Source organism: Danio rerio, chromosome 16 (genome assembly GCF_052040795.2).
Source record: "Danio rerio strain M-AB ecotype USA chromosome 16, GRCz13ab, whole genome shotgun sequence".
Classification (NCBI taxonomy): Eukaryota; Metazoa; Chordata; class Actinopteri; order Cypriniformes; family Danionidae; genus Danio; species Danio rerio.
The window spans coordinates 18,186,200-18,210,884 of record NC_141036.1 but is presented as its reverse complement, the minus strand read 5'-3'; the positions used below and the strand labels follow the sequence as shown (position 1 = coordinate 18,210,884).

Genomic DNA, 24,685 nt, shown 5'->3' with positions numbered 1-24,685 from the left:
AACTACTATCTTTTACTAAACTGTAGCAACTGTTAGTAATACTTGCATACATACATACATACATGCATACTCAGAACTGCCATTATGACAAAAATTATCTCATCATTGTCTTAAGTCGTTTTGAATGATTTTTCATATTTTATAAGTGAACTACGAGTCTGTGTAATGTTTCTTCATCTGAAAGCATATGTTTGAGATTTACTAGAACTGGCTTTGACAAAAACACATGAAAACACCTCTTGTGAATTTGTGAATAATTCAAGCAGTTCAGTTGATCGCAAACCATTTTTCATTTTCATTTATTTTTATTTACATGTAGACAAAAAGTTGATTATCTTTTTCTGTCATATTTGTAGAAACATTTCAGAAATGTTAAATGATTCTTTATATTACAGTAAAGCATTTGATTTCAGTTTGAACAGAAAGTTGATTCAATGAAAGCATTAAACAAATTAAACTCCTATAGTATGTACATTGCTGGTGACATTGGGTGTTTTATCTGCTTTTGCAGTTTAACAGAAACATCATAATACATAATCCTGCATAATATTTGCAGTTTATTGAAGTCAACAGTTTTTTTAACAGTCTATATGTACTTGTTCTTCTTAAACTTGTGCTCTGTTGGATAATAAGACTTTTTTTTTAACTATTATTTTCATTAGGCTGCAATCCAACAGAATTTATATTGCACTTGGGGATTTCATGTTTATTAATAACAGAGAACAAGTAGTTCTAACTCGGGTGTGCATTCAGCATTACTATATCCATATGGTTACTTAATAACTTAAGAAATCTTAAGATGGACTTCAGCTGCATCTATTTCCTCTGGTGAAAGTATAATTCAACATTCTTGCAGACCATTTCCAAGTTTTGGAGTACTCTATATCCTTACATGTGTGATGCCAAATCACCCACATCACCCTTAACAGTAGGTAAACAAATAAATAGAAACTTCCTATGAAGTTGAAACATAAATTCTTAAAGCTCTTGAAGGGATATTTTACATAAACTTGGACCTGATTGAAGCCTGTTGCTTCACATTGCAGCAGTAGCAATTTTCATGGTATCCAGCAGGTTGCGCTTCCTTGCTTTGTCACTGGTTATTGTCTCCAGGTGAAGCTCAGGAGCCCAGCCACGCTGCCTGTCTGACAAACGAGTACCTTCCACCCAGCCTAAAAAAAAAAAAATGTGAAAAGATTGATTTCAAGATTGTCAACAGTCCAGCAGAGTTTCGCTTCTACCAAAGATTAAAGATAATTTAGATTTCTTGATCTCCTGATTTCATCATGAAGCTAAAAGTTTAAGGTGAAAATCTTAAACTGTCTCAGTTCCTCGTCATGTGATGCCCTCGCTGACCTCCCCTTCACCTCCTCAACCACAGCATAGGTTAATGACACTCCACAGTACTCTTTATATGGTGTATCTTGTGAATCTATCATTTTAACTTGTCATGTTTGGTCTTTTAAAATGTCTTTTTAAATTGAAAAGTGGTATCCATTTATTCCCTTTTAATTAATGTGATTCGTTACTTGATTGGAGACAAATCTGCAGAATGTTGATCTGGAGTTTTTTTTTTATTATAATTAAAATAAATCAGAAATAAAAGTATAAGATGAAAAGGTTATTGAATCATGAATTACATGAACAATTGGCAGCAAGTCAAAAAATGTAACCATTGGTGTCACAAAATTTAATGAAGCCACACATTTGCACTCTTTTGAAATGTGTCAATTCAAAGGTGCTATACACTGCATTGCTTTAATAAGTTAAATTATTCTCTGAAATAGTACACATAGTAGCTATGTGGCCTAGGGAAGTAAAAAAAATCTCCAGAAATGGCTTTATAAGCTCTTTTATTTTCCATAAAACATAACTAGAATCAAAAGCTTCGTATTGACCATATCTGCTTTGACCCTTGCAGTCTGTTCTTCAGAAGAAGGACAGTAAGAGCTTTATGACTGACACAAATTTTAAACACGCATTTTAAACTAAGTACATACTTATACTTGACAGTCTACATCTGTTTGTTTAAACACAAATTAAATTTTACAATAAACAGGATGAATTAACACAATATACATTATGCATTAGGGTGAAGCTGAATAAATGATAAATCTGTATTCCATATTTTGCATCTTGATGAGGATATGAACAGATGGCTGACAAGAATAGTAAGTTTAACATAAACTTAAAAATAACTGGAAAATGGCCATTGTTGTCATAATAGGAAACGTTGTGGCTTATCAAACACAGCCTGCGTCATGCATATCAATGATCCAGAGCAACATCTGTTAACGCCACAGTTTTCTGGTGTGGATAATATAAAATGTGACCTAAAGTTTATGCAAATATTGAGTCACACATTAATCTGTATTGTGTTCTGATAGGGCTATTTTTCATTGGGGTTTTACTACACTACTGAGACTCACTGCGATTTCCATCTACTGAACTCTTATTATTTGGATATTACCCACATTTTTTATAGGGCACCTTTAACTTATTTTAGGTTAAATGGAACCCAAAAGTAAAAATAATATTTAAGCAAAACTCAAAACCTTACTTGAAACTCTATATAGGCTCTATTTTTAAAGATCTTGGCGCAAAGTCCAAAGTGCAGGGTGTTAAAGCATTAAAGGTGTGTCCGAATCCACTTTTGCTATTTTAGAACAGAAAAATCCGCTTTGTGCCGTTGTGCATGGTCTAACAGGGTTGAGCTTATTCTCTTAATGAGTTATAGGTGTACAAGTCTTTCTTTTAACTTTAGTTTAAAAGAACTAGGATTTAAAAGAACTAGGATTACATTTATTGTCATAATGTTCTTGTTTTCATGCAATCAAGCATGCTGGGAACAACACTTCCATACCCACCAACACACCAACACAATTATTCATTCATTCATTCATTCATTCATTTTCTTGTCGGCTTAGTCCTTTTATTAATCCGGGGTCACCACAGCGGAATGAACCGCAAACTTATCTAGCAAGTTTTTACACAGCGGATGCCCTTCCAGCCGCAACCCATCTCTGGGAAACATCCACACACACATTCACACACTCAAACACTACGGACAATTTAGCCAACCCAATTCACCTGTACCGCATGTCTTTGGACTGTGGGGCAAACTCCACACTAAAACACCAACTGAGCCGAGGTTTGAACCAGCGACCTTCTTGCTGTGAGGCGACAGCGCTACCTACTGCACCACTGCCTCGCCCTTACCAACACAATTAGTTAAGTTTATTATTATTATGTATTTATTTATTTATTTATTTACATATTTAAGTGTTTAGAACATGAATTATAATTTGTTCAAATAAATCAACAATTGTGTTGCTTCAGCTCAGTTTGATCAAGCAACAAATTTATTTTATCTTTAAAATAAATTTAACAACTTTAAACTTTAAATTTAACTTTCTGATGGTTTACACTGGAAATTATCAGTACAACATCAGCATATACTACCTACTTAAAGTTTCCTAGAACTTTAACAATGCATCGACAGCGCAGATGGAGTAATAAACTGGACATTTCCAAGACACACTTGGTTATATATGTTGAGTTTAATGAGGTGCCATTATGAAAATCCCTGGGGCTGTATTCTCAAAACATTGTGAGTATAAAACCTTAATCACCCAAACTTTTTATCTGTCCTAAATTTAGAACTCCATTTTTTGTTCTAAGAGTAATTCACAAAGCACATTAGGAATAAAATTATCTCCAAAATCTGTGGAATGTTAGAAGTAGTGATAACAGTGACAACAATATTAAAATGGCTGTTGGCTGTCTCTACCTTAGAAAGAAAACTTTTTGAAAACATTTAATTACAGTGAGCTTTTAATAAGTTATCAATTTAATCACAGAGGTGTTCCTATTTGGTAAGAAATGTGTTCTCAAATGTATTATATGTAATCAAATATATTTTCCAATTTGGCCATTTTTATGTATTTTTAAAATATATACTAATCGTCATCTTGAAATTATAAGGTTCTATCTGCATTCTGAATGATTTTGTCAAGCTTCGACTTTTTTCCATTGCATAGCAAACAGTATGTGTTTAACGTATGTTTTTTAAATAAAAGTCTTAAAATAAAAAGAACTTTTAAAATCATTGCATAATGTAAATAAGTCTGTAAATAAGTCAGTTATGTCTAATAAGAATATGTCAATAACTCAACTTTGACAAAAAGGTCAGATAGAACCTTATAATTCTAAGGTGACGAAATATAAAAAAATATATATTTGCTTAATTATTTTATAGGAAAATACATTAAATTGTAACATTGGATGAAAGTCATTAGTTAACAGCTATGACATTAAATTCAAGCAACATACTTTTAAAGAGTTTAGTTCTTTACTTAGCCCATACCTGTTAAAATTTGTCTCTAAAATTCTGAGACTGGGGGGTGGGGGGAGATTGACGGAGACTCCCAGGCAGGCATGTGAGCAGGTATGACTTAGCCTGCATATTTAAGTTCAATGTGGGAATTTTTTATTATTATTATTTTGCAACATATTATACACACTCCATGTTTCTAAAATTTCCATGAATAAATATCTGACAGAGACTCATCCCTTTCCCATTAGCCAATCACTTTGCGAGTTATTAATCAAGCTGACATCATCAATAGCAGCATATGCCTCCTGTCCACTGAACGGTTTGGTAGGGGTCACCAGTCTTGTGTTTCCACTGCCAAAATGTACCCTTTTTGTGTGATTAAAACACAGTCGAAACACACAAAAAAGCTTACCGTACCCTCTCAGAAATAAAGGTACGAGAGTAGTCCCTGGAATGGTACCTTTTCCAAAGGTACACATTTGTACGTAATAGGTTTATATTAATACCTCAGAGATACATATTAGTACCTAAAAAGTACAAAAGTGTTCCTCTTAAATATTTTAGGTACTAATATATACTTCTGAGGTACCAATATAGACCCTTTAATTACAGGCAAGTACCTTTTGAAAAGGTACCACCCCTAACAGCTCTCGTACCTTTATTTCTGAGAGTATACCGTACCGTACGCTCTCAGAAATAAAGGTACGCGAGCTGTCAATGGGGTACCTTTTTTTAAGGTACACATTTGTACTTAAAGAGTCCATATTGGTACCTTAAAATTATACATTAGTACCTAAAAAAATAAGAGGAACACTTTTGTACATTTTAGGTACTAATATGTACCCTTGAGGTATTAATATGGATCTTTAAAGTACAAATGTGTACCTTTGGAAAAAGGTACCACCCCAGTGATAGCTTGCATATCTTCATTTCTAAGAGTGTACTAAACTGTATCCCTCAGTGGCAATGCACCAGTAGTCAACCCAACCCTCACTCTTAGCTTAAGACTTCACATATACTTAGTAAAGATTAATCTTAGAAGCTTTGTGAACAACTTTTAGACAATTCTCTAAATTAAAAACGTTTGCTTCTATTTAATAGCTAGATAATTATTTATTTATTTTTTTTGTGAATATGGGCCCTGAGCTTATAACTATGAGTTTGTTGTTTCAAACCACTGAAGAGGTCATTACTAAATAATCACTATTGATGAAGTCACAAGCCCACAAAAACAGCAGTGAGAGTGGAAAATTCTTTCTTGCAATCTACAGACAGTGCAGGGATTAAAGAACACAGATGCAGCCTGTTCATTTACAGAGGGACCAATCTACCAAAGATGACAAAAATAAAAAATAATGAAGCAAACAACAACAACACGGTAATCTAAAAAAGCGCTACCGTTCTACATTGCTGTTGTGCATGTAGTGGTGTGTTGTGTCAACTGAAACGGAAGGGGTGTCAGATATAGTGATGAATATACAGGGGTATTTTTCGTTAATGTGTTTAGTGTTCTAACTCACCATCACTACTTTGCTGGTGAACTACAAGGACATCAGCTTTCTCTAAACTGAGTTCATCTGGTTGCTGGGCAACATATGCTCTGATGCACTGCATTTGTGGAGTTTCTGAAAATGTAAAAAAGAAACATTATTAATATTAGAATATCTGCTTTGATATTGCAATTTTAGGTAGAGCATACCCTGAACTGCACCGAAGTCAATCTCAGGATAAGGACGTGAGAGCGCTGATATCCAGCGCAGATTATCAGCTCTGAGGAAAGTTAATACAAGGATTAGTATATCACATCATTCTGTATAATCAGATTGCAAAATACTAGATGAATATAGTATCATTTTCTGATCTAAATAAAAAATTCAATGTTTTAGAAAAGGCTTGTAAAGGTAAAACTCTACAGCAAGTGTGTCCAGTTACACTTGTGATGCAGTTTCCTGCGTTTTAAAAGGTTTTTAAAGGGGACCTATTATGCCCGTTTTTACAAGATACAAAATAAGTCTCTGAAGTTTCATCTCACACTACCCCATAAATAATGTTTTAGAACTCTCTGAAACTGCCCCTAGGCTTTGATCCTAATGGTGCCTAACTGTCGCTTTATATTCAAATAACATTGTGCTCCCAGTCAGCATAGGGGCAAATTCAAAACAAGACTAATGTCCAATACCAGTGAGGGACAGATGCAAGGGACTTGGGACTTTCTCCCTTTGATATTACGTTATGTACAAAGGTATACAGTTTCTACAGACTGTTTTTATGAAAAATAAAATGAATACATTTTGACTGCATTGTTATTTGCAGACTGTTGCCACACAACTGTGTTTAAACCCCTCGCAAAAGTGTTGTTTGCATAATAGGTCTCCTCCAATGTTTTGTTAATTCACCTCTGCTTTCTAAGCCTAATTTGGTTTACAACAAACTGGTAAAATATTAAACTATTTTGACCACTTTAAATAACCGTTTTTCTATTGAAATATGTGCAAATACAATTTAGTCACATGATTTTAAGGATGATTTTTTACATCATTCTTACACAGTTTTTCAAAAATCATTTTAATATATCGATTTCTTGTTTAAAAATTCAAAAAAATTATGAATATTATCATTATAATTATTATCTTTATCATTATTAGTATGTTGACAGCTTAGTACAAATGTTTCAGCTTTTTTTGGTGAATAGAAAGTTTAGAGGAACAATTTATTCATTCATTTTCTTTTTAGCTTAGTCCCTTTATTAATCTGGGGTCTCCGCAGCGGAATGAACCGCCAACTTATTCAGCATATGATCTACGCAGCAGATGCCACCCATCTCTGGGAAAATATTCATTCACACTCATACACTACGGCTAATTTAGCCAACCCAATTCACTGTGTCTTTGTACTGTGGAGGAAGCCAGAGCACTCGGAGGAAACCCACACAAACATGGAACATGCAAACACCACACAAAAATGCCAACCAAAAAAGCCGAGGCTCAAACCAGTGACCTTCTTGCTGTGAGGCGGCAGCGCTACCTACCGCGCCACCGTGTCGCCGGAACATAATTTATTTAAAAGAGTCTAATCTAACATTATGGCTAAATAAAAGTATTAAATTCTATCATTTCTGCACTTGAAAAAAAAAAAATTATACTGACTCCAAACATTTAAATAGCATCAGTTTCAAGGTTACATAAGTTTTTATTTCAGATAAATGCTGATCACTGAAAGAATCTTAAAAGAAAATAAGCATACTTATGCCCGAATCTATTTTATTTTAAGTGTAAACATGACAAGTAATGTTTTCAAACTGAAAAAAAAAAATTAGCAACAAAATAGCCGATTAAAATTAATAAAATAGATGTCTGCATTATAGTCATTTGGGGGACACTGTTGAAGTTCTCCTTCAATACTCTTTGGTGGTAGAGGTTAGTTTAATTAAATTTAATTAGATATCACATATTGTTTGAGTAAAATTTATTCAGCAGATGTTTTTTTAATGGAGATGAGTGTGTTTAACAGAACACATGCAGTCTTTGCCTCCACTCGAACACTTGAAATACAGGAAATACAGCATAAAGGTAAATAAATGGTCAAGTGCAAATATCTTTATTTGCTATGAGCTGAATTAGCATGTGCAAATCCAGCATGATCTCACGAGGAATTGTAACTATTTTACATTCTGTCAGTTTAGTGGCTAATTTGTTTGAATTAGTACAATTTTTAAAAGGCGAAGCACACAACCCCACCTAAATCGTACTAAATTATACAAATAAGCCACTAAATCAAAATGCTGTGTAGCCTTGCCACATCACACCTACTGGTATGTTTACATGAATACAAGTACAACTACTTTTTTTTCATAAACAAGCAAGCACAATGGCATACTTACTGGGTATCTGTTCGCAAAAGCAAGGCTTTTTGTGGCATGTGCAGACGGAACAGGTTTTTCTGTAAGGAATGTAGTTTGAACCTGCAGTTCTCGGCCCGCAGCTCTGATACAGGAGCATGGTCGATAACTGTAAACCTACCCCCTCTGCAAGCAGGAAGTTAAGATTTCAATGTGACGTAAAACTTTAAAACACATGGAATGACTTATATTCAAATAAGAGGATGGTGTGCATCTAGTAACAAATCAATGATGTATGATAACTCAAATATGCAATTTAGTTTAAATTGTAAAAAAAAAATCTGTAATTTTATTTTCAGCAGCTGGGGTACCGAGAAAAAACGTAAAACAACAGTCGTTAAATTATAGACATTCATCGTAAAATAACAGACATTTAGTTACAGAAATTTCCTTTAATTTACATTTCTGGTAAACTTCTGTAATTCAACTGCTGTTATTTTACATTTTTTTTCCAGTACCCCAGCTGCTGGAAATAAACCGTAAAATTACAGATTATTATTATTTTTTTTTTACAGAGTAGGGCTTAAACTGTAGTTAAAATCCTGGTTTCATTTCGTCACCTTAGAATTATAAGGTATTTTCTCACATTTTTGTCAAAACTGAGTTATTGACATATTCTTATTAAATGACAACTTATTTACATTATGGGATTTTTTAAAATAAGTTGTTTACATTTTAGACTTTTTATTTAAAAAACAAATGTTACACACCTACTATATGCTACATGGAATGCAAAAACCTTTGAGCTAAAAATCTCAAAATCAACCAGAACGCAGATAGAACCTTATAATTCTAAGGTGACGATTTATTAAAGATATTCAATGAAGTGAATTATAGATGTTAAGAAAGGTCAAACATACTCTTTCCGTATAGAGAGCAAGAGGTAGTCATTAAAAAGGTGCATATAAACACTTCTCTCTTCTTCTCTGTCTTTCAAGGAAAAGTCTCTCAGTTCAGTCACAGGCCCTTCTCGTACTAATCTGCGGGACTGACTTATCAATGGAAGAGTCTAGGAGACATAACCAAAATACAGTTATTATAACTCTAAAATGCTAAATGTCTAAATGGAATGATTCAGAGAGCAGAGAGTAAACATTAGGTTTCCAAACTTGTGTCATTCTTACCCTGCACTCAAAGTCAACTTTGGCATTAAGAGTCACAAGTGACTCAATGTTTTTCATTTGAGAAATACTTTCATTACTATCCAGGATCATCTGTAAAGATGCAAGGTGAGAAGTTAGAAAGAGACTAAGAAACTAATGAGAAATTGCAAAGCTATGTAAGTGACAACTACTTTGTTCCAAGAACATCAATAGAAGTCTCACCTTCTCAAGTAGTTTCATGGCCTTAATGGCCTGCACTTCATCTTTGGTTTTTGGAGCAGTTCTCTTTACAATATTCTATACAAAAAGAGAAAAAAATAGTGTAAAATGTAAATTACAGTTTTTACTCCATGGCTTTGATGCATTTTTCACTAATGCATTTCTCAAAACAATTCTTCATTTGTGCACATCATAGTAGGAGTTTCTCATTCCTTTCAACTAATTGCAAATGCTTTTGGACATACATCAACTGCTTTCATACAACTCTCTGCTGTTTTATAACATTATTATTTGCTTATGTCATGTCAGTCAAAATGAACTAAACTTGTGAATGCTCATTTCATTACTTAAGTCATCACATAAAAAATGTTAAACTGGTTGTCAAAATTTTAGAAACATTTTTATCTCAAAATATCCTCTAAAATGAACAATTTCATGAATAATTTACAGACCTGTGTACGTTGTAGGTTCAGTTCCAATATGTAATGCAATGTTTACAGTTGTGCACGGCTCCATCCAAAGGAGTTTTATGTTTGTTGTAAATAAAAGTGTATTCATTCTTTTGCACAATGCTGTGAATACATTAGAGAAATGCAGTGATGCCTAACTTTACTATAGTTTTCAAATGGCTGTGCAAAAAGTATATAGTGCTGTCTTGAGCATTTTCAGGAAGTGTCACCAAAATCTGACTTTTTTTGTATTGGAACAAATTGTACAGAGCAAACTGTCATAATGAAAACATGAGAAAGCCATTTGACTATCTTGTTCATATAAAAGGGTTTCAGGATTTTTCATCTTGATGACACTAACACTTTCATTGACATGATGACTTGCTTTTGAGGAATGAGCTATTCATTTCGAGCAAGTGACACGCTTTTGCAGGTTATCAACTAGATTTTGCAGTTTCTACTAATTGTTTTGTGTGCAAATGTAAATAGTGTTGTGAGAAATGCACCAAAGCCACTGAGAAAAACTTTAAATGAAAATTAATCACATTGCATTCTCTGTAAAGGAAGATGGATGAATGCCATGTTTATATAATATTGCCAACAATACTGCCTAGGTTTTCCAGCACTGGGGGTTGTACTCTAGTGATGGGTTGTGGTTGGAAGGGCATGCTCTGTGTAAAACAATTGAGAAATTGATGGTTTGTTAGCTGTGCCGATGCCTGATAAAGCAAAGAACAAAGCGAGGGGGCCCGAGTGAGTGAGAATACTGCAAAGATATGAGACCAAGGATCTTTTTAGAGGAGTGACCATGAGACTCCAGAATTTTGGCTCTATTTCAAGTAATTTCCATTAAGTTTCCCTAAACTGTAATGATACAATAAATGTATAAAGTACAGTAAACGAAATAAATTAGCAATGGAAAATAATAGAAACTGCTTACATGTAACAGAGAATTTTAATTCTGTTAATAATTGTTTAAATTATTGTTTAAATTATTGTTAAATATTTTAAAACACTTAATAATACGTTACCAAGTTGACATTTATCACTGTTTTGTACTTTAGCTTAAGATACTAAAACCAAACCAGATATCACAGGGCATGTACAGTTTTTACTGTATTTTAAAATGTTATTACATTACTGTGTTGCTAAAAAATTATGTCATTTAAACAAATATCACAAAAGTTGACCAACTAATGTGCAATTGATGTATCCAAAACCTTTTTTTTACAAACTAATGAGAGAACAACAAATTACATGCCTCAATGCCTTCCAGAGCTTCTCCAGACATAAAATATATTTTTTAGCTTAGTAAAATTAGACAAAATAATTAAGTGATAATTAAAGCTGAAGGCAAAAGCAGTGAAAAATAGGTACAATAGGATTTAATAAGTTAAATCCCTTAATACAGTGTTTCTCAATCGCGATCTTGGAGGACCACCAAAACTGAAGCCCGAAACTGAAGACGAGACATGGCTTTTAAGGGACTGTTTGATATGAATTTTTAAATTATTCTTACTGTTTAATGAACTCGAGTTGTCGTAGATTATAAAAGACGCAAACCCCTCACTGCATCACAGCTGCACCTTTAGCAAACCTCTATATTCCTGCAGCACAAGAACTTTATGATTGTTTAAGAGCGTCAAAAGTGTGGGATCTGTCGTCGAAAGTTTGGACTGTGTGTCACTGCATCCTAAACGACTAAAATGATATGATGATATAAAGAAATCTCCGCTTTGCTGAGTAAGAGCGTTTCTGAACAGCACATCATCAATGACGTAAGTGTGTTCAGGCCTGAATGCAATGTGAGTGTGGGTCGTCGGGGGAAATGTGAGGGGTGACAAGTGTGCTCTGGCCTGGTACAAGGCAACTGTATAGTGGAAGTGCGCCCTAAAAGACCTGTAATAGGTGTGACTAAAAAGCACATCCAAAACATGGTGGGCCTCCAGGAACGAGGTTGAGAAACACTGCCTTAGTAAACATACAAACAAACATTTTTTAAAGTTTAATTTGTGGTAATATTCAAAACCATCACATTTTAAAAAAATAATTGGCGGCTTATCTTGGAGATGTAAAATACTTCCAGTTCCAAAACCATCCATGTGTCATAAGAATGTGTCATTAAAAAAAATGTGTGTGGCAGATTTTAACAGAACAGAGGAGGACAGTACCTGCACTAATAGTTTGAGGCGTGTAATTCGTTGGAACGGAAGAATGAGAAATGACCGTAAAGGCAACCGCTGGCACACTGGATTACGCTCTAACTTTTCCACAACTCTGCGAAATTCCTGACTCTCATCCCTAAAAGACATTGAAGAATAAAATAAAATGGGCAGAAAATTAAACAGAGAAACACATTTTCAGCTACTGAATCTTTCAAAAACATACTCACATTAATCTTTGATACGTCTTGTCCTGATATGATTGGTTGGTAAGATATGGCACATACACATTTCGGAATCGGGGACAGTATTTAATAATGATGTCACAGACTGTAAAGTGCAACATATCTCTTTCCACGTTTTCTTCAAGGTGAGACATAAAACTAGAATAAAAGAAGAATGTAAAATATTTTATCATTTATCGGATTAGGATTTTAGAGCTGACATTTTAGAAATGGCTTCCGAATACTGTCAAAGTTAAACAGAAACACAACATGAGGTGATGTAAGAATTCTCACATCTTTATAGAATCATGTTCCCAACAAGCATATTTTGTAATTAATAGATATCTAATAGACATCTAAACAGATGTCTTGGCTAAAACAAGGCCAGATATGGCCAAAATAGACTAGTCATCAAATAGTCAGAATGAGTACACATGTGAAGTCTATCTATTTGATGAATATTTTTGGACCATTGTTAGATGGTAGAAGATGTTTGCTAACAGCCCAAATTTAGCATTGTTTAGACTAAACGTCTATGTTTAGATGTCGATTACAAGTCTATTAAACACAAAATTGCTTGGTGGCACACACTAAGAAGAGAACATCTTTAAATATTAAGTCATAAAAAGTAACTCTTTTAAAATAAATGAGATGTGTCTAACCTGTGACTGATGGCTCTAACATCATTTAGCCTAGAGAACAGCCAATTTTTGTCTTGTGATGACAGGATAGCATTGAGCTGTTTAGACAGGACAAAGTTCTCCACTACGATGTCCAAACTACGACAGTATGATGCCTCAGATGTCACAACCTCAAACCTCACCTTAAAAAGACAGAGATTCTTCATGATGCTGTTCTTACTACTAAAATGAATATCCTCAATACATTAATTTGAACACAAATCACTCCATCAAAAAAGACACAAATTCCAATGAAAATCTGATTGTCATTGAGTAAAATACAATACATATACCTAATTGTGGCATTATATTTACACTCTAAATTTTTTGCGTCAAATAATGGCCGTTAAATGGCAGACATTTGCCGTAAAATAACAGACAGTAAATTACAGAAATTTACTGAAAATATAAATTTAAGAAATTTTTATTTTACAGTAAATGTCTGTAATTTAATGGGCGTTATTTTATGTAAAATAACAGATTTTTTTATTTATTTATTAGTTTTTTTTTTTTAATTATGCAACCTTGATCTCTGCTCAGACCACTTTTGATGTTAAAAAATTAACTCTGGAAATTAACAGTGACATTTATTGAAATTGTTGATAGTTTGAAACATAATTTAGAAATATATAGGAATACATGTAACGACAGCTCATTATTAACTGTTTTTGTACCAAAACATTCATGATGAATCCATACACTAATTCATTTCAAACTACTGAAAATGTCAAATTGTTAAAAATCAAGTTTCCATAAGGCAATTTTGAGATAAATGAAATACACCCATATATCATAGGTTACAAACTGCTAATCACTATTATTTTTACACTGTATCATCACAAACATTTTATTTTCAAATGTAAGTTTCAAAATTTTTATATAAATAGCAATTATAAATGAGAACGTTCCGTTATATCTCAAAATTAGATATGATAATCATGAACCACAATATTTATGAAAAATTTGTATATGTTAATTTTAGTTTTATCTGTGACAGTTTTATATTACTTCTTACAGTAGTTAGCTAAAATCTTAAATATTTACTTTAAATATTGGAACTATGAGTTTCTCTTAATTGTGACTTATGTAATTTGTATTTTTCATCTACATCTCAGATTTACAGTGTTGTAAAATGTTTTGTTTAACCCTTTATCATAACTATTTAACATTTTGTCAGTTTAGTGGCTAATTTGTACAAATTCATACATTATAATTGTCTTATTTTTTTATGTATTTTTTTACAGGAGGCATGACACCAAACCCCACCCCATCACTGTAGCAAATCATACTAAAATGTACGAATGAGACTGTACAAATACAAATTAAAAAATGGGCCTGATACAAGTTAGCCCTCCGTTCAATCTTTTTTTATGTCTTAGACTAATTTTCCCTTCTGAAAAAAAAAAATGTTTTAATTTGGCTAGAATAAATGTATTTTAATCGTTTTAAACAATTTTTAAAGGTCAATATTAACAGCCTTTTTAAGGATGTTTATTATTATTTTTTATTTTTATTTTGGATTGGTAAAAAAAAAACATTGTTTTCCAATGACCTGGGTAATTACCCTAACTTGCTTTAACTATATATACAGTTGAAGTCAGAATAATTAGCCCCCTTTGATTTTTTTTCTTTTTAAAATATTTCCCAAATAATGTTTAACAGGAAATCTTCACAGTATGTCTGATAATATTTTTTCTTCTGGAGAAAGTCTTATTTGTTTTATTTTGGCAAAAATAAAAGCAGCTTTTAATAAAAAACAAAACATCTTAAGTTGAAAATTATTAGCCCCTTTAAGCTATATTTTTCCAATAGTCTACAGAACAAACCACTGTAATGAAAGGATTTGCCTAAATACCTTAACCTGCCCAGTTAACTTAATTAACCTAATTAAGCCTTTAAATGTAACATTAAGCTGCATAGAAGTGTCTTGAAAAATATTTAGAAAAAAACCCTTTTCTGTCATCATGGCAAAGAAAAATAAATCAGTTATTAGGAATGAGTTATTAAAACAATTATGTTTAGAAATGTGTTGAAAAAAATCTTCCCTATATTAAACAGAAATTTGAGGAAAAATAAACAGGGGGGCTAATAATTCTGCCTTCAACTATTTATAAACTGTGTGAAGAGTTCAGATGCAAAAAGATTTAAGTGCCATCTGGAAATTTTCTTCTACAGTAAGAATTTTTCTTAGCCTCTTATGTTTATGTTCAGTTATTTCATGTTGAAAGTGATGAAAATAACCTATTACTTGCCATTAAAGTGAAATAACTGAATCAAGACATAGGAGCCTGAAAAAAATGCTAATTTTAGAAGAAAATTTTAGATGGCATTTAAGGGGTATATATGAGAATAACCCAGAACAGAATGCTTTATGAAATATTAAAATTGCTGTTTTTTTATTTATATAAGTTATAAAGATTATCATCTATATATACTACTTTGAATGCACAAATACTTTTTTCAGCAATTGTGTTTTACACAATGTTTAGGTAATAACGAACACATCTATACCTCCTGCAGGCGTCTCTCATCTTCAGTAAGTTCCACAATTTCTGGGCTGTTCCTGACTCCAGGGAGATCCTGCCACAGTGTGGGTGAGGAAGCGGAGATAGACAGGCGAGGAGAAGGGGGTCTGTTCATAGATTGCTGAGGTAAATTAAGACTTTTTAGGGAATTATTCAAGGACAGTGAGTGGGGATGCAGGTGGACTTGAGGAAGCGCTGGGAGAGGTCTGTGAGATAGCTTTGGCGAATGATTCAGAGGGGAAGATGAACGGATGGTGATATTATCTCCACTTAGCGATGTAGTATCATAATTAGTCAGCAGAATTTCTCTGTTCTGGACGACCTCACTGTACTCCTGATACAGTTGAGAGTCTGCAAAGGAAAGATCCAGATGTTTAAGGTACCAAAAGTCTTTATCACATAAAAGTAAACAAAATCCTTTGACTTTAAGTAATGGCATTTATTAAAATTATTTCAGTCAGCCATGATTATTCTCATATATGATATATCATACTTTGTTAAATTTGATACCATATTTAATCTGCCCAATTTGGCTAGCTGTTACCAAACAACTTCTCCAATTAAAACCTTACTAAGTCTATCTAATTCATTTGACCTAAATATGCATTCTAATATTCAAAGTTTTAATCTTCTGTTCATGACCATCATCAGAAGTACAGACCCAGGCCATTAAATACATATGCCAATACATATTCTTACTCAGGAAATGCTATCAAATTTCAGGTTAATAATTACAGAGAAACTGAAATATTGAAGGAGAAACACTGACATAGTAAAATAGTGTGTTAATGTGTAAAATGTTTTAAGATCAAATAGGTGTAGCAGGTCTAAGCCAGCATTTGAAGCTGTTTATCTGCAGATGTGAGTGATTTGCAAGCACAAACCTGTTCTTAGCCTGGAGGACTAGCAAGCAGCACAGCTAGGAATGCCAAAACTTTTCTTCTCTGTTACCACCCATGTATTTAGAACTATGTATTTGTGGATTTTGTGCACTAGTTACTATTAACTATCTAGTCTTTGGTATGTACCGATGGGAAATAGTTAGTTGTATAAATTGTGTGTATATTTGTAGTTTAATGAATTTTAGAAGCAGAAAATTTAACTAATAATTTATAGTCTGTAATAGACAGGGTTTGCCATGTATATGAAAAAACACAAACACCTACTAAAGTATTTAGAACTCCTCTTTTTTGTCCTCCCAAGTTTCCTGAAAGAAAAGAGAATGCATACGGCAACTGGTATACTTTATTTGTAAGACTATCGATGAAAAGATTATTTTTGTGATAGACTGCAAATAAAGAAAAATGTAATAAAAGCTTTTTGGTCACACTTTATTTTGATGGTCCTTTTGTTAAATGTATGTTACATTGCATCTTCATGCAACATTGGGGTTAGGGTTGTGGTACTTGCAAAGTTTCTTATAGTCAGTTAAATGTCTGTTTAGCAGCAGTATCAACAGATATTAAGCAGTCAGTCTACTAATACTCACATGTACCATCAAAATAAAGTGTTACCAGCAGTTTTTATTTACAGTTTTCATCTGAAGTCCAAAACATTTTTATTGGCACATATGCTATATGGCAAGAATGCCCAATCCCAAGTTCTACTTTCCAGCAAAGTTCAGCTGTATCTTTTATCAATTGCACCTGTCTTTTATTACCAAGTGCTTCTTCAGACCATACTTTGTTGGCTTAGCTGCTTTTGATCAGGGTTGGAGTTGAACTCTGCATGAAGGTAGATCTCCAGGAACAAGACTGAGCACCCCTGCTGTAAAGTTTACATATGTGCAAATTAAAATTTTTAGATCCTACCTTAGATCCCCTTCACTCCAGGTCAAACATAATTCATCCTCCTCAGCATCTACAATAAAAACACATCAATCAGCAAACAACACAATGCCATTTTTTCTTCATTTTTCATGGTCTCCCATAAACCAAGGGAGAATCAGAATTTAATGAGCCTAACACATGAAATCAATCAGATGGGGATGATACTGCACCCAACACAAGTGGTAATCAAGGAAACACTTTCAAGATCTTAATTTACAGTGAATAACTAACAAGAAGACAGTAAGATCTCAGGGTATGGAGAATTCCATTACAGGTCACTAAAACAGCCAGAATGCAATGAAAAAATACTAATTAAAATATTAATGGTTCAGATAGTGAAACAAAGGTAATATGGAAGCTAAACATTTTGCCTCCTCCAAGAAATGCTGCTGTTTAAGCAGTCTTCTGCAGTCATGACTCCAACCACTACAACAATCCTCAGAAGTTATCTGTAGCTTCCAGGCTATTAAAATGAGACAACGAAATAAATTAGGGTGTAATACATTATAAGTCAATCCTACAGAAGTAAAATGTAAAGTCTACAGTTTGTGTGAGTTCATATGTCTTTAAAGTTGATGTATGTAAGTTGTGACTCTTCTAAATTATACGCATACCATAATGTTTAGATATTTAAGAAACTTGTTAAGTGAACATACTTGTTGATCTGAAAAACATTACTAAAGTCAGTTATTCTCCTTTGGAAATGTGCATTCCGCGTCAAATGTCAAATGTTTTTTTTTTTGGTCTCTATTATTCACCCACTGCCAATGTACCCAATTACATTTCAATATGCAGTCTTTAGCATTCTTGTTTTCTCATGTAAGATCATTATCATACGCTGTAACGTATGTAAAGTCAAAAGTTCAGTTCCAAAATTCAAGACCACAAGAACAGAGAACACTGAGAACACGCAGATGTATTCTTGATAATAAGGATGGATCGATCCAGACTTGTGTTCAAAACTCACTGTAGAAGTCCAGAAGTCATTGCGGCTGAATAAAGGGGCTGGGAAGCACAGCATATAGTTTTTTTTATTAAAGTTCAGAGATATAACTTTTTTATCTCTGGAGTTTCCCTAAATAAGATGGTGAAAGTAAACATTAACATGTGAAACACTTATCATAAAGGCACAAACACATTAAAGTTGTTTATTTACTGAAATTAGAATTAAAATCTGTGCAAAGTATATTTGTATGTTGAATGTGTAAAGGTAGGCAACATGGTGGCTCAGAGGTTAGCACTGTCATCTGACAGCAAGAAGGTCACTGGTTCGAGTCCCAGCTGGGTCAGTTGACATTTCTGTGTGAAGTTTGCATGTTCTCCCCTTGTTCATGTTGGTTTTCTCCGGATGCTCCGGTTTCCCCTAAACTCCAAAGACATGCGATATAGATGAATTGAATAAACTAAATGATCTATCGTGTATGTGTGTGAATGAGTGTGCATGGATGTTTCCCAGTACCGGGTTGCAGGTGGAAGAGTGTCCACTGTATAAAACATATGCTGGATAAGTTGACGGTTTATTCCACTGTGGCGACCCCTAACGAATAAAGAGACTTAGCTAAAGGAAAATGAATGAATGGAATATATGAAGGTCATGTAACCAATGGAAAAGAACGCAGCGTCTAATTGCTCAGAGGACACGTTGTCTGTTCTCATGGTCTCCCGAGTTCGTTCTTCTGAGGTAACTTGGCAAGAACCGTCTCCACATGAACATATTCTCTGTGTTCTTGGAATTGAGAAACAGCCACAGTGCATTTTATTTCAGTCATAAAGGCTGCCTTAATGCATCCAGCCACGGCCAAAAATGCAATGCCTGGGGGACAGTAGCAGCCTCCGAAATGAGATGCAGATTCAGTTAAAAAAATCCACATGAGGTGACTTTTAATTAGCAAAAAATATAAACATTACAAATGTAAATGTTAGCAAGACAGCTTACGTTGTAACACTGTGTCCTCCTAACAACACACATCAAGATTCCTGCAACATTCAATTTTTCTGTCTGCACTAGACACAACACAACAGAATTTTTTAAAAATACTGTAGCTATTCAGAAGCACAGAATATTGCACTGCACTCCAATTAACTGGTAAGATTTACGATATTTACGAATTCAACCTCTTTAACATTATTTAAAGTAGATGCTGAGTGACTAATAATTGTTGGTTTCACACTTCCAATATTCAATTTTAAAATATACAGTATGTATTTTATTTTCAAGATCCGAGGTAAACTATCTGCTTCTGATTTCAGTTTGGCAATAAATGTCATGTAATGGTATTCAAACTCACATTAGCATTTGACACTGAATAAAGCACAGTATCTGAGGTGATTAGAGCACAGTAATAAGTATCTGAGGTGATCATTGGCATAGAAGTTTATACTTTTGAAATAGAAACATGGAATTATCTTAAATGACCATGTAGACCATAACATGTAACTGGGAATCATGAATATATAATTCAAAAAGCAACTCATGTAAACACCTGAATCATATTATTGTCTTATTCAGATTAAGGCAAATCATCAGATCACTGATGCTCATATAAAAGTAGTCACAAGCCCCAAACCCAGAAAAAAAGGAGTTCCCTGATTTTGATGACTGCCTTTCAACAGGTTAGTAGTAAGCTAATGTAATGTTAATAGCATATTGCAAATCTTGCATTCATGCTAACAAACAAATGATCAAAAGAAACATATTGATGCAATTCAAATATATAAATTATGAATTGATGTTTACTTTAAACTTGTTTCGAAATAAACCCAAACGATACTTTTTAGCAGGTTTTTGCATGTTCAAAAAGACATTACATGGTTGTGAATTATAAACATTGTTGTAATATTTATGATGACTCATAAAGGTCTGTGCTAATTTTTGCATAAGCACATTTAGCTTCTCTGCTTGACATTATATCACTGTCATTTAATTTGATAGGAAAAATTAAATAGCCTTCTCAAGATTTTAGCTGTCTTGCTAAAGAGTGGAAATGATCAGGATCATTAAACGTTTCCTATTTTAGTCCTCCTCTCACCTGAATTGTTGAATACTCTGGTCCTGCGGTCCCTTCCAACTCCTCCCTCTTCCTCATCCTCTTCCTCTTCTTTGGTTCCCTCTGTTGTTTTTCGGATACCCCTCCTCCTTATGCGGGCCTCATTCCCCAATTCTCGAAAGCTACTTGAACCAAGAATGACATTCTCTATGCTATCTTTCCTCTTAGAAACGTGTCCTTCTACTGTCCTATCTGCCTCTCTTTTTGAGGAAACTGTCTGTTCAATGCAACTTGGATCCAACAAGATAGTTTCCTCATCTGACTCCTTTTCAATCTCTCCTTGTTCTTTCTCTTCTCCCTGTATTAGTTCTTCATGTTCCCTCGATATGTTAATTTCTCTGTCAGTTTCTGTTTGTGTGTTTATTTGTATGTCTATGTGTGTCACACTACCTCTCATATGTTCTGTGTCTTCTGAATTCGGACCCAGGATCTCTTTCACAACATTCTTCGCCCATGTAAGGTGAGGAGCAGTAGAGCATCGCTTTCGTTCTTCACATGTGCTCCATGTGTCATCTGAATCAAAATGCTCCTCTGTGTTTCCAGTAGCTTCCATTTCTCTTCTGTGTAATGCATCTTCACTAGGAGCCACTATAGTCTCAGGTCCATCATCATTGCAGGGGTCTAAAGTTACAGAAGGCTCTGCAGGCTCTTCTTCTGCTCCCTCTTTGGAAGGAATCATTTGACCTTTCAGTGATGTTATGTCATCTGTTCCCTGGTCATTATCTCCTGTTTGCTCCACTTTTTCCTCATTAGCAGAAAGAGCGAGGTCATCCATTGCTCCTTCTATGTCAGATTCCTTGTGTTCAAACTTTTCAAATGCTTCATTTGCATCCTCAATAAACATAACACCTTGGATGTCTATGTTTTGATCTGAATGCTGATCGGTGGCTTCCTCAGAAGCAGTATCTATATATGGATTCTGCTTGGTTTGTGACTCAATAGGGGTTTGACCAATCACACAAAAAACCCTAAGGGGTTCTCTCTCTTCACCCTGTGTAGCTTCTGAGCATCCAGAGATATCAGTGGGAACTTCACCATTCCGGAAATCCATACAGTCTTCAATATCTCCTCCACTAGAGACTGTCACAAATCCATCATCTGCTGATATTATTCTGTCTTTCTCTGCTCTTGATTCTCCCTCACTTCCTTCCTCAATTCCTGAGTAGTCGTGTCGATCAATGCTTCTCTCTTCCTCTCTTTCATTAACTTCCATGTTATTACCCCCAATTTCTCTTTTTGCCCGCCATTCTGGTTCCACGGCTTCTTTGTCATTAACCATGTCCTCTTGTTTATCTAGTTTTTCATTGCTTTCTACATCTATGTCCCCCATGAATTCCCCAGCCCTATACTTGTCCTTAGCACTCGTTCTCTTGCTTTCATTATTTCTTGCAGGATCTTCTTCATACTTTGTACTTTCCTTGAATCTTTGGTTGTACCTCTCCCGTGCTCTTTCTCTGTCTCTGTAGTCCTCCTCTAAAAGAGATGGGTTTTTCTCTCTTCGGGGTTCCAGCCACCTGTTCATTATTCTGCCTGTAAATTTTTTTGTAACTGTTTCCTCAACAACAATTTGTCTACCCTCTTCTTCCCTTGGTGCAATCCGTACTTCCTGCTCTCCATCTGTTCTTCCTTTCAACTTCTCCTTTTCACTCTCAGAAGTGTTTTTTCTATTCCTGTCCTCAAGGTTCTCCCCCACTGACCTATTATGTTCTTTCTCAATTTCAACTCCTGAAATCTTCCCTCCAGTACGTTGTCCACTTTTTTCCATCTTGTCTCGATATGGCTCTCTGTTCTGTCTTCTCCACCTCTCCCTGTCTTCAATCTCTCTTTCAGAATATCCATCCTTCTCCAATTCTGCATTTCTGTATCTTCCTCTCTCAGGTGTATTTGAGTATGCATCTCTGTCAGGCCTTTTATCTTTTCTCATTCCATTTTTATCATAGTAGCCTGTCTCCCTGTAGTCTTTTTCTCTAGGTCTCACCATTTCTTTATATCTCCATACTTCTTGGTCTCTACGTCTGTCTTTTTCTCTAACTCGGTCTACTCTTTGGTCTGCTTTACTATCTCCTTCACTCTTATAGAGTTTGTGTCCAGGTTTAGTAACCGCTTCTCTATTCATTTCCTTACCTCTATCTCCATCACTGTCCCCTTCACTTTTTGTATCTCTTTTCCTAGATCTTTCTGCCCCATTCTGTCTCTCAGTCCTCCATTCCTTGTCTGAAAAACTCTCTGTCTCTCTTTCTATGGGTCGTGGATAATACCTGACCTCTCTGTCTCTTTGTCTATATCTGTCTCTCTCTCTGTCTGTCTCTTTTTCCCTCATTCCTGTAGGGTCATTGGTCCCTGTATGACCTTCTCTCCTTCTCCCTCTTATTCCTAATTCAAACTCTTGTTCTCTTAGTTTATCTGAATGCTCCTTCATGCGTCTTCTTGTGTCCATATCTCTGTATCTTCGTTTTTCCCTCTCTTTTTCATCCTCATAGGTTGTGTCCTTAGGTCTTCCCAAACGACGTTGCCTTTCATTCTCTGAAAGTGGAATTCTTCTATCTCTCTCTCTGTTTGCTTTTGTCATCCTCGGAAAAGTGTCCCCTTTTTTGCTTTCTTTGTCTCGTTCTCCATGTACAGTGTGCTCAAACAATGATGACTTTCCATTTGCATATTGATCTCCATCTCTCCATCTCTCTCTTTCTCTCCAGTCCATTTCTCTTCTTCTAATTGCAGGGAGTCTGTCCCTCTCCCTAGTCCCATCACATGAATCTTGCATCATTGCTCTTTCTCTGTCCATAATTTGCTGTTTTTAACTTGCCCTGAATTTGACACAGCCCTTTGCACCTTAAGAGGTCTGCATTTGCACAGTGTCTTGAGGGGCCCAGTTATTTTGACTGATTTCCATGGCACAGAGAACCTAAAAGGGATCAAATGTTCTGGACGTCAATAAATCAATTAATCAAAATGTATTTTTACAACAGTCACAGTGAAATATATATTTTTTAGAGTTTCACATTATTTATCTTAAATGTTAATTTACATTTATCCCATTTTAAATATCCCAGGAAATGTAACCCATGCCCCTGGTTCTTACACTATAGCCTACCATAGAATTTATAGCAACACAATGCAACTATAAACTGTTCTCAAATAAGTCTCTTCAAGTATAATGTGTTGGTAATATATATATATATATATATATATATATATAAATGTTGATGTTTAAATGTAACTCTTTACACTCATCAATTACACACATCAGTTCAATTAATAAGAAATGCATAATGTTAAATGTTGTATTTATAGAAGAAATATATGTGTAAATGAGCCTATTAGTGGTTAAGCAAATTAACATGTATTAATTTATGAATTACAAAGAATGTAGTTGAACCAACAACTGCCCTTTACTATTCCTGTACCTTGTTTTCAATGCATTTTATGTTATTCATTTCTAGGAAGAGCTGAAGCATTATTTAATTGGGTTGAACCAACATGTACAAAGCTGACTCATGTCAATGTGGTGAACACATAACGCATTAAGAAATGCATTAAAAAAGTGACTTTAAGAATAGGACTTACAACAATAAATTTTATCATTGCAATATTTACTGGTGATATGGACAAGTTTGTTTATTGCTGTTCAGAACTGTTTGTTATGCAAAATTTATGAAAAAAAAAAGTTGTGAATAATGGAGAGAACTCACCTAAGAAGGGTCTTGGGGGACGCTTCACTGTCTCTTTACCTCTTTTTTTTTTTTTTTTTTTTACTTTTTAGACAAAGTAACAAGAGTTGCACAATCCATAGACATTCCACATATCAGTGTTTGCCCTTTGAGAGAACCAAAGTTGAGTAAGATAAATGCTCCACTGAAAACACTGATTAAATTATTCAGCCTGCCTGTCTTATTTAATGCAAAAAATTGTTGTCAACACTGTTTAAAAAAATTCTCAGTGTTCCTTTCAGTCTTTCTCTCGGTTTCTCTCTCTCTTGTCCCCTCCTCCGTCCCGTCTCAAATTCCCAAACAAGTTTGAACAGATTGACACTTATCTTCCTCCCCTCCTTGTGTTTCTGTTTTCCTTATGCTTCCCCCTCCAGCGCTGTCTTACAGACGAATCCAAAAGTAAATGTCTGTTCAAGCTTGTGCGCAGCTTTGCTTAACTTCTCATAAACTTAGAAGACCCACAGTGATTGCGTTAGAATTTGTTTGAGCAAGTCAGCCATTCTGTC

General features: G+C 34.5%; 1 protein-coding gene across 2 annotated transcripts; it reads right to left on the bottom strand.

Moving 5' to 3' along the window:
* Positions 1–282: 282 nt before the first annotated feature.
* arhgef5 (Rho guanine nucleotide exchange factor 5) lies at positions 283–24,685 on the bottom strand. 2 transcript variants are annotated; one of them, XM_087286838.1, is made up of 15 exons: positions 24,162–24,685; positions 20,455–23,374; positions 17,408–17,456; positions 16,763–16,803; positions 15,583–15,947; positions 13,054–13,214; positions 12,398–12,550; positions 12,177–12,306; positions 9,560–9,634; positions 9,359–9,448; positions 9,095–9,243; positions 8,217–8,360; positions 6,036–6,106; positions 5,857–5,961; positions 283–1,172 (listed from the first exon to the last, which is right to left on the bottom strand). In XM_087286838.1, the coding sequence occupies exons 2-15, from the start codon at positions 23,252–23,254 to the stop codon at positions 1,036–1,038; spliced, it is 4,470 nt and encodes a 1,489-aa protein (XP_087142964.1). In that variant the 5' UTR covers positions 23,255–23,374; positions 24,162–24,685; the 3' UTR covers positions 283–1,035. The 2 variants fall into 2 exon arrangements, with proteins under 2 accessions (XP_087142964.1, XP_087142965.1); XM_087286839.1 differs by having other exon boundaries at positions 20,863–23,374.

Coding starts and splice junctions, on each gene's coding strand:
- arhgef5 (XM_087286838.1), bottom strand. CDS start 23,254: ATGGACAGAGAAAGAGCAATGATGCAAGATTCATGTGATGGGACTAGG. Junction 8,361..9,094: donor TTGCTCTCTATACGGAAAGA/GTATGTTTGACC, acceptor TCCTGCTTGCAG/AGGGGGTAGGTTTACAGTTA. Junction 1,173..5,856: donor TCACCAGCAAAGTAGTGATG/GTGAGTTAGAAC, acceptor TTTTTTTTTTAG/GCTGGGTGGAAGGTACTCGT.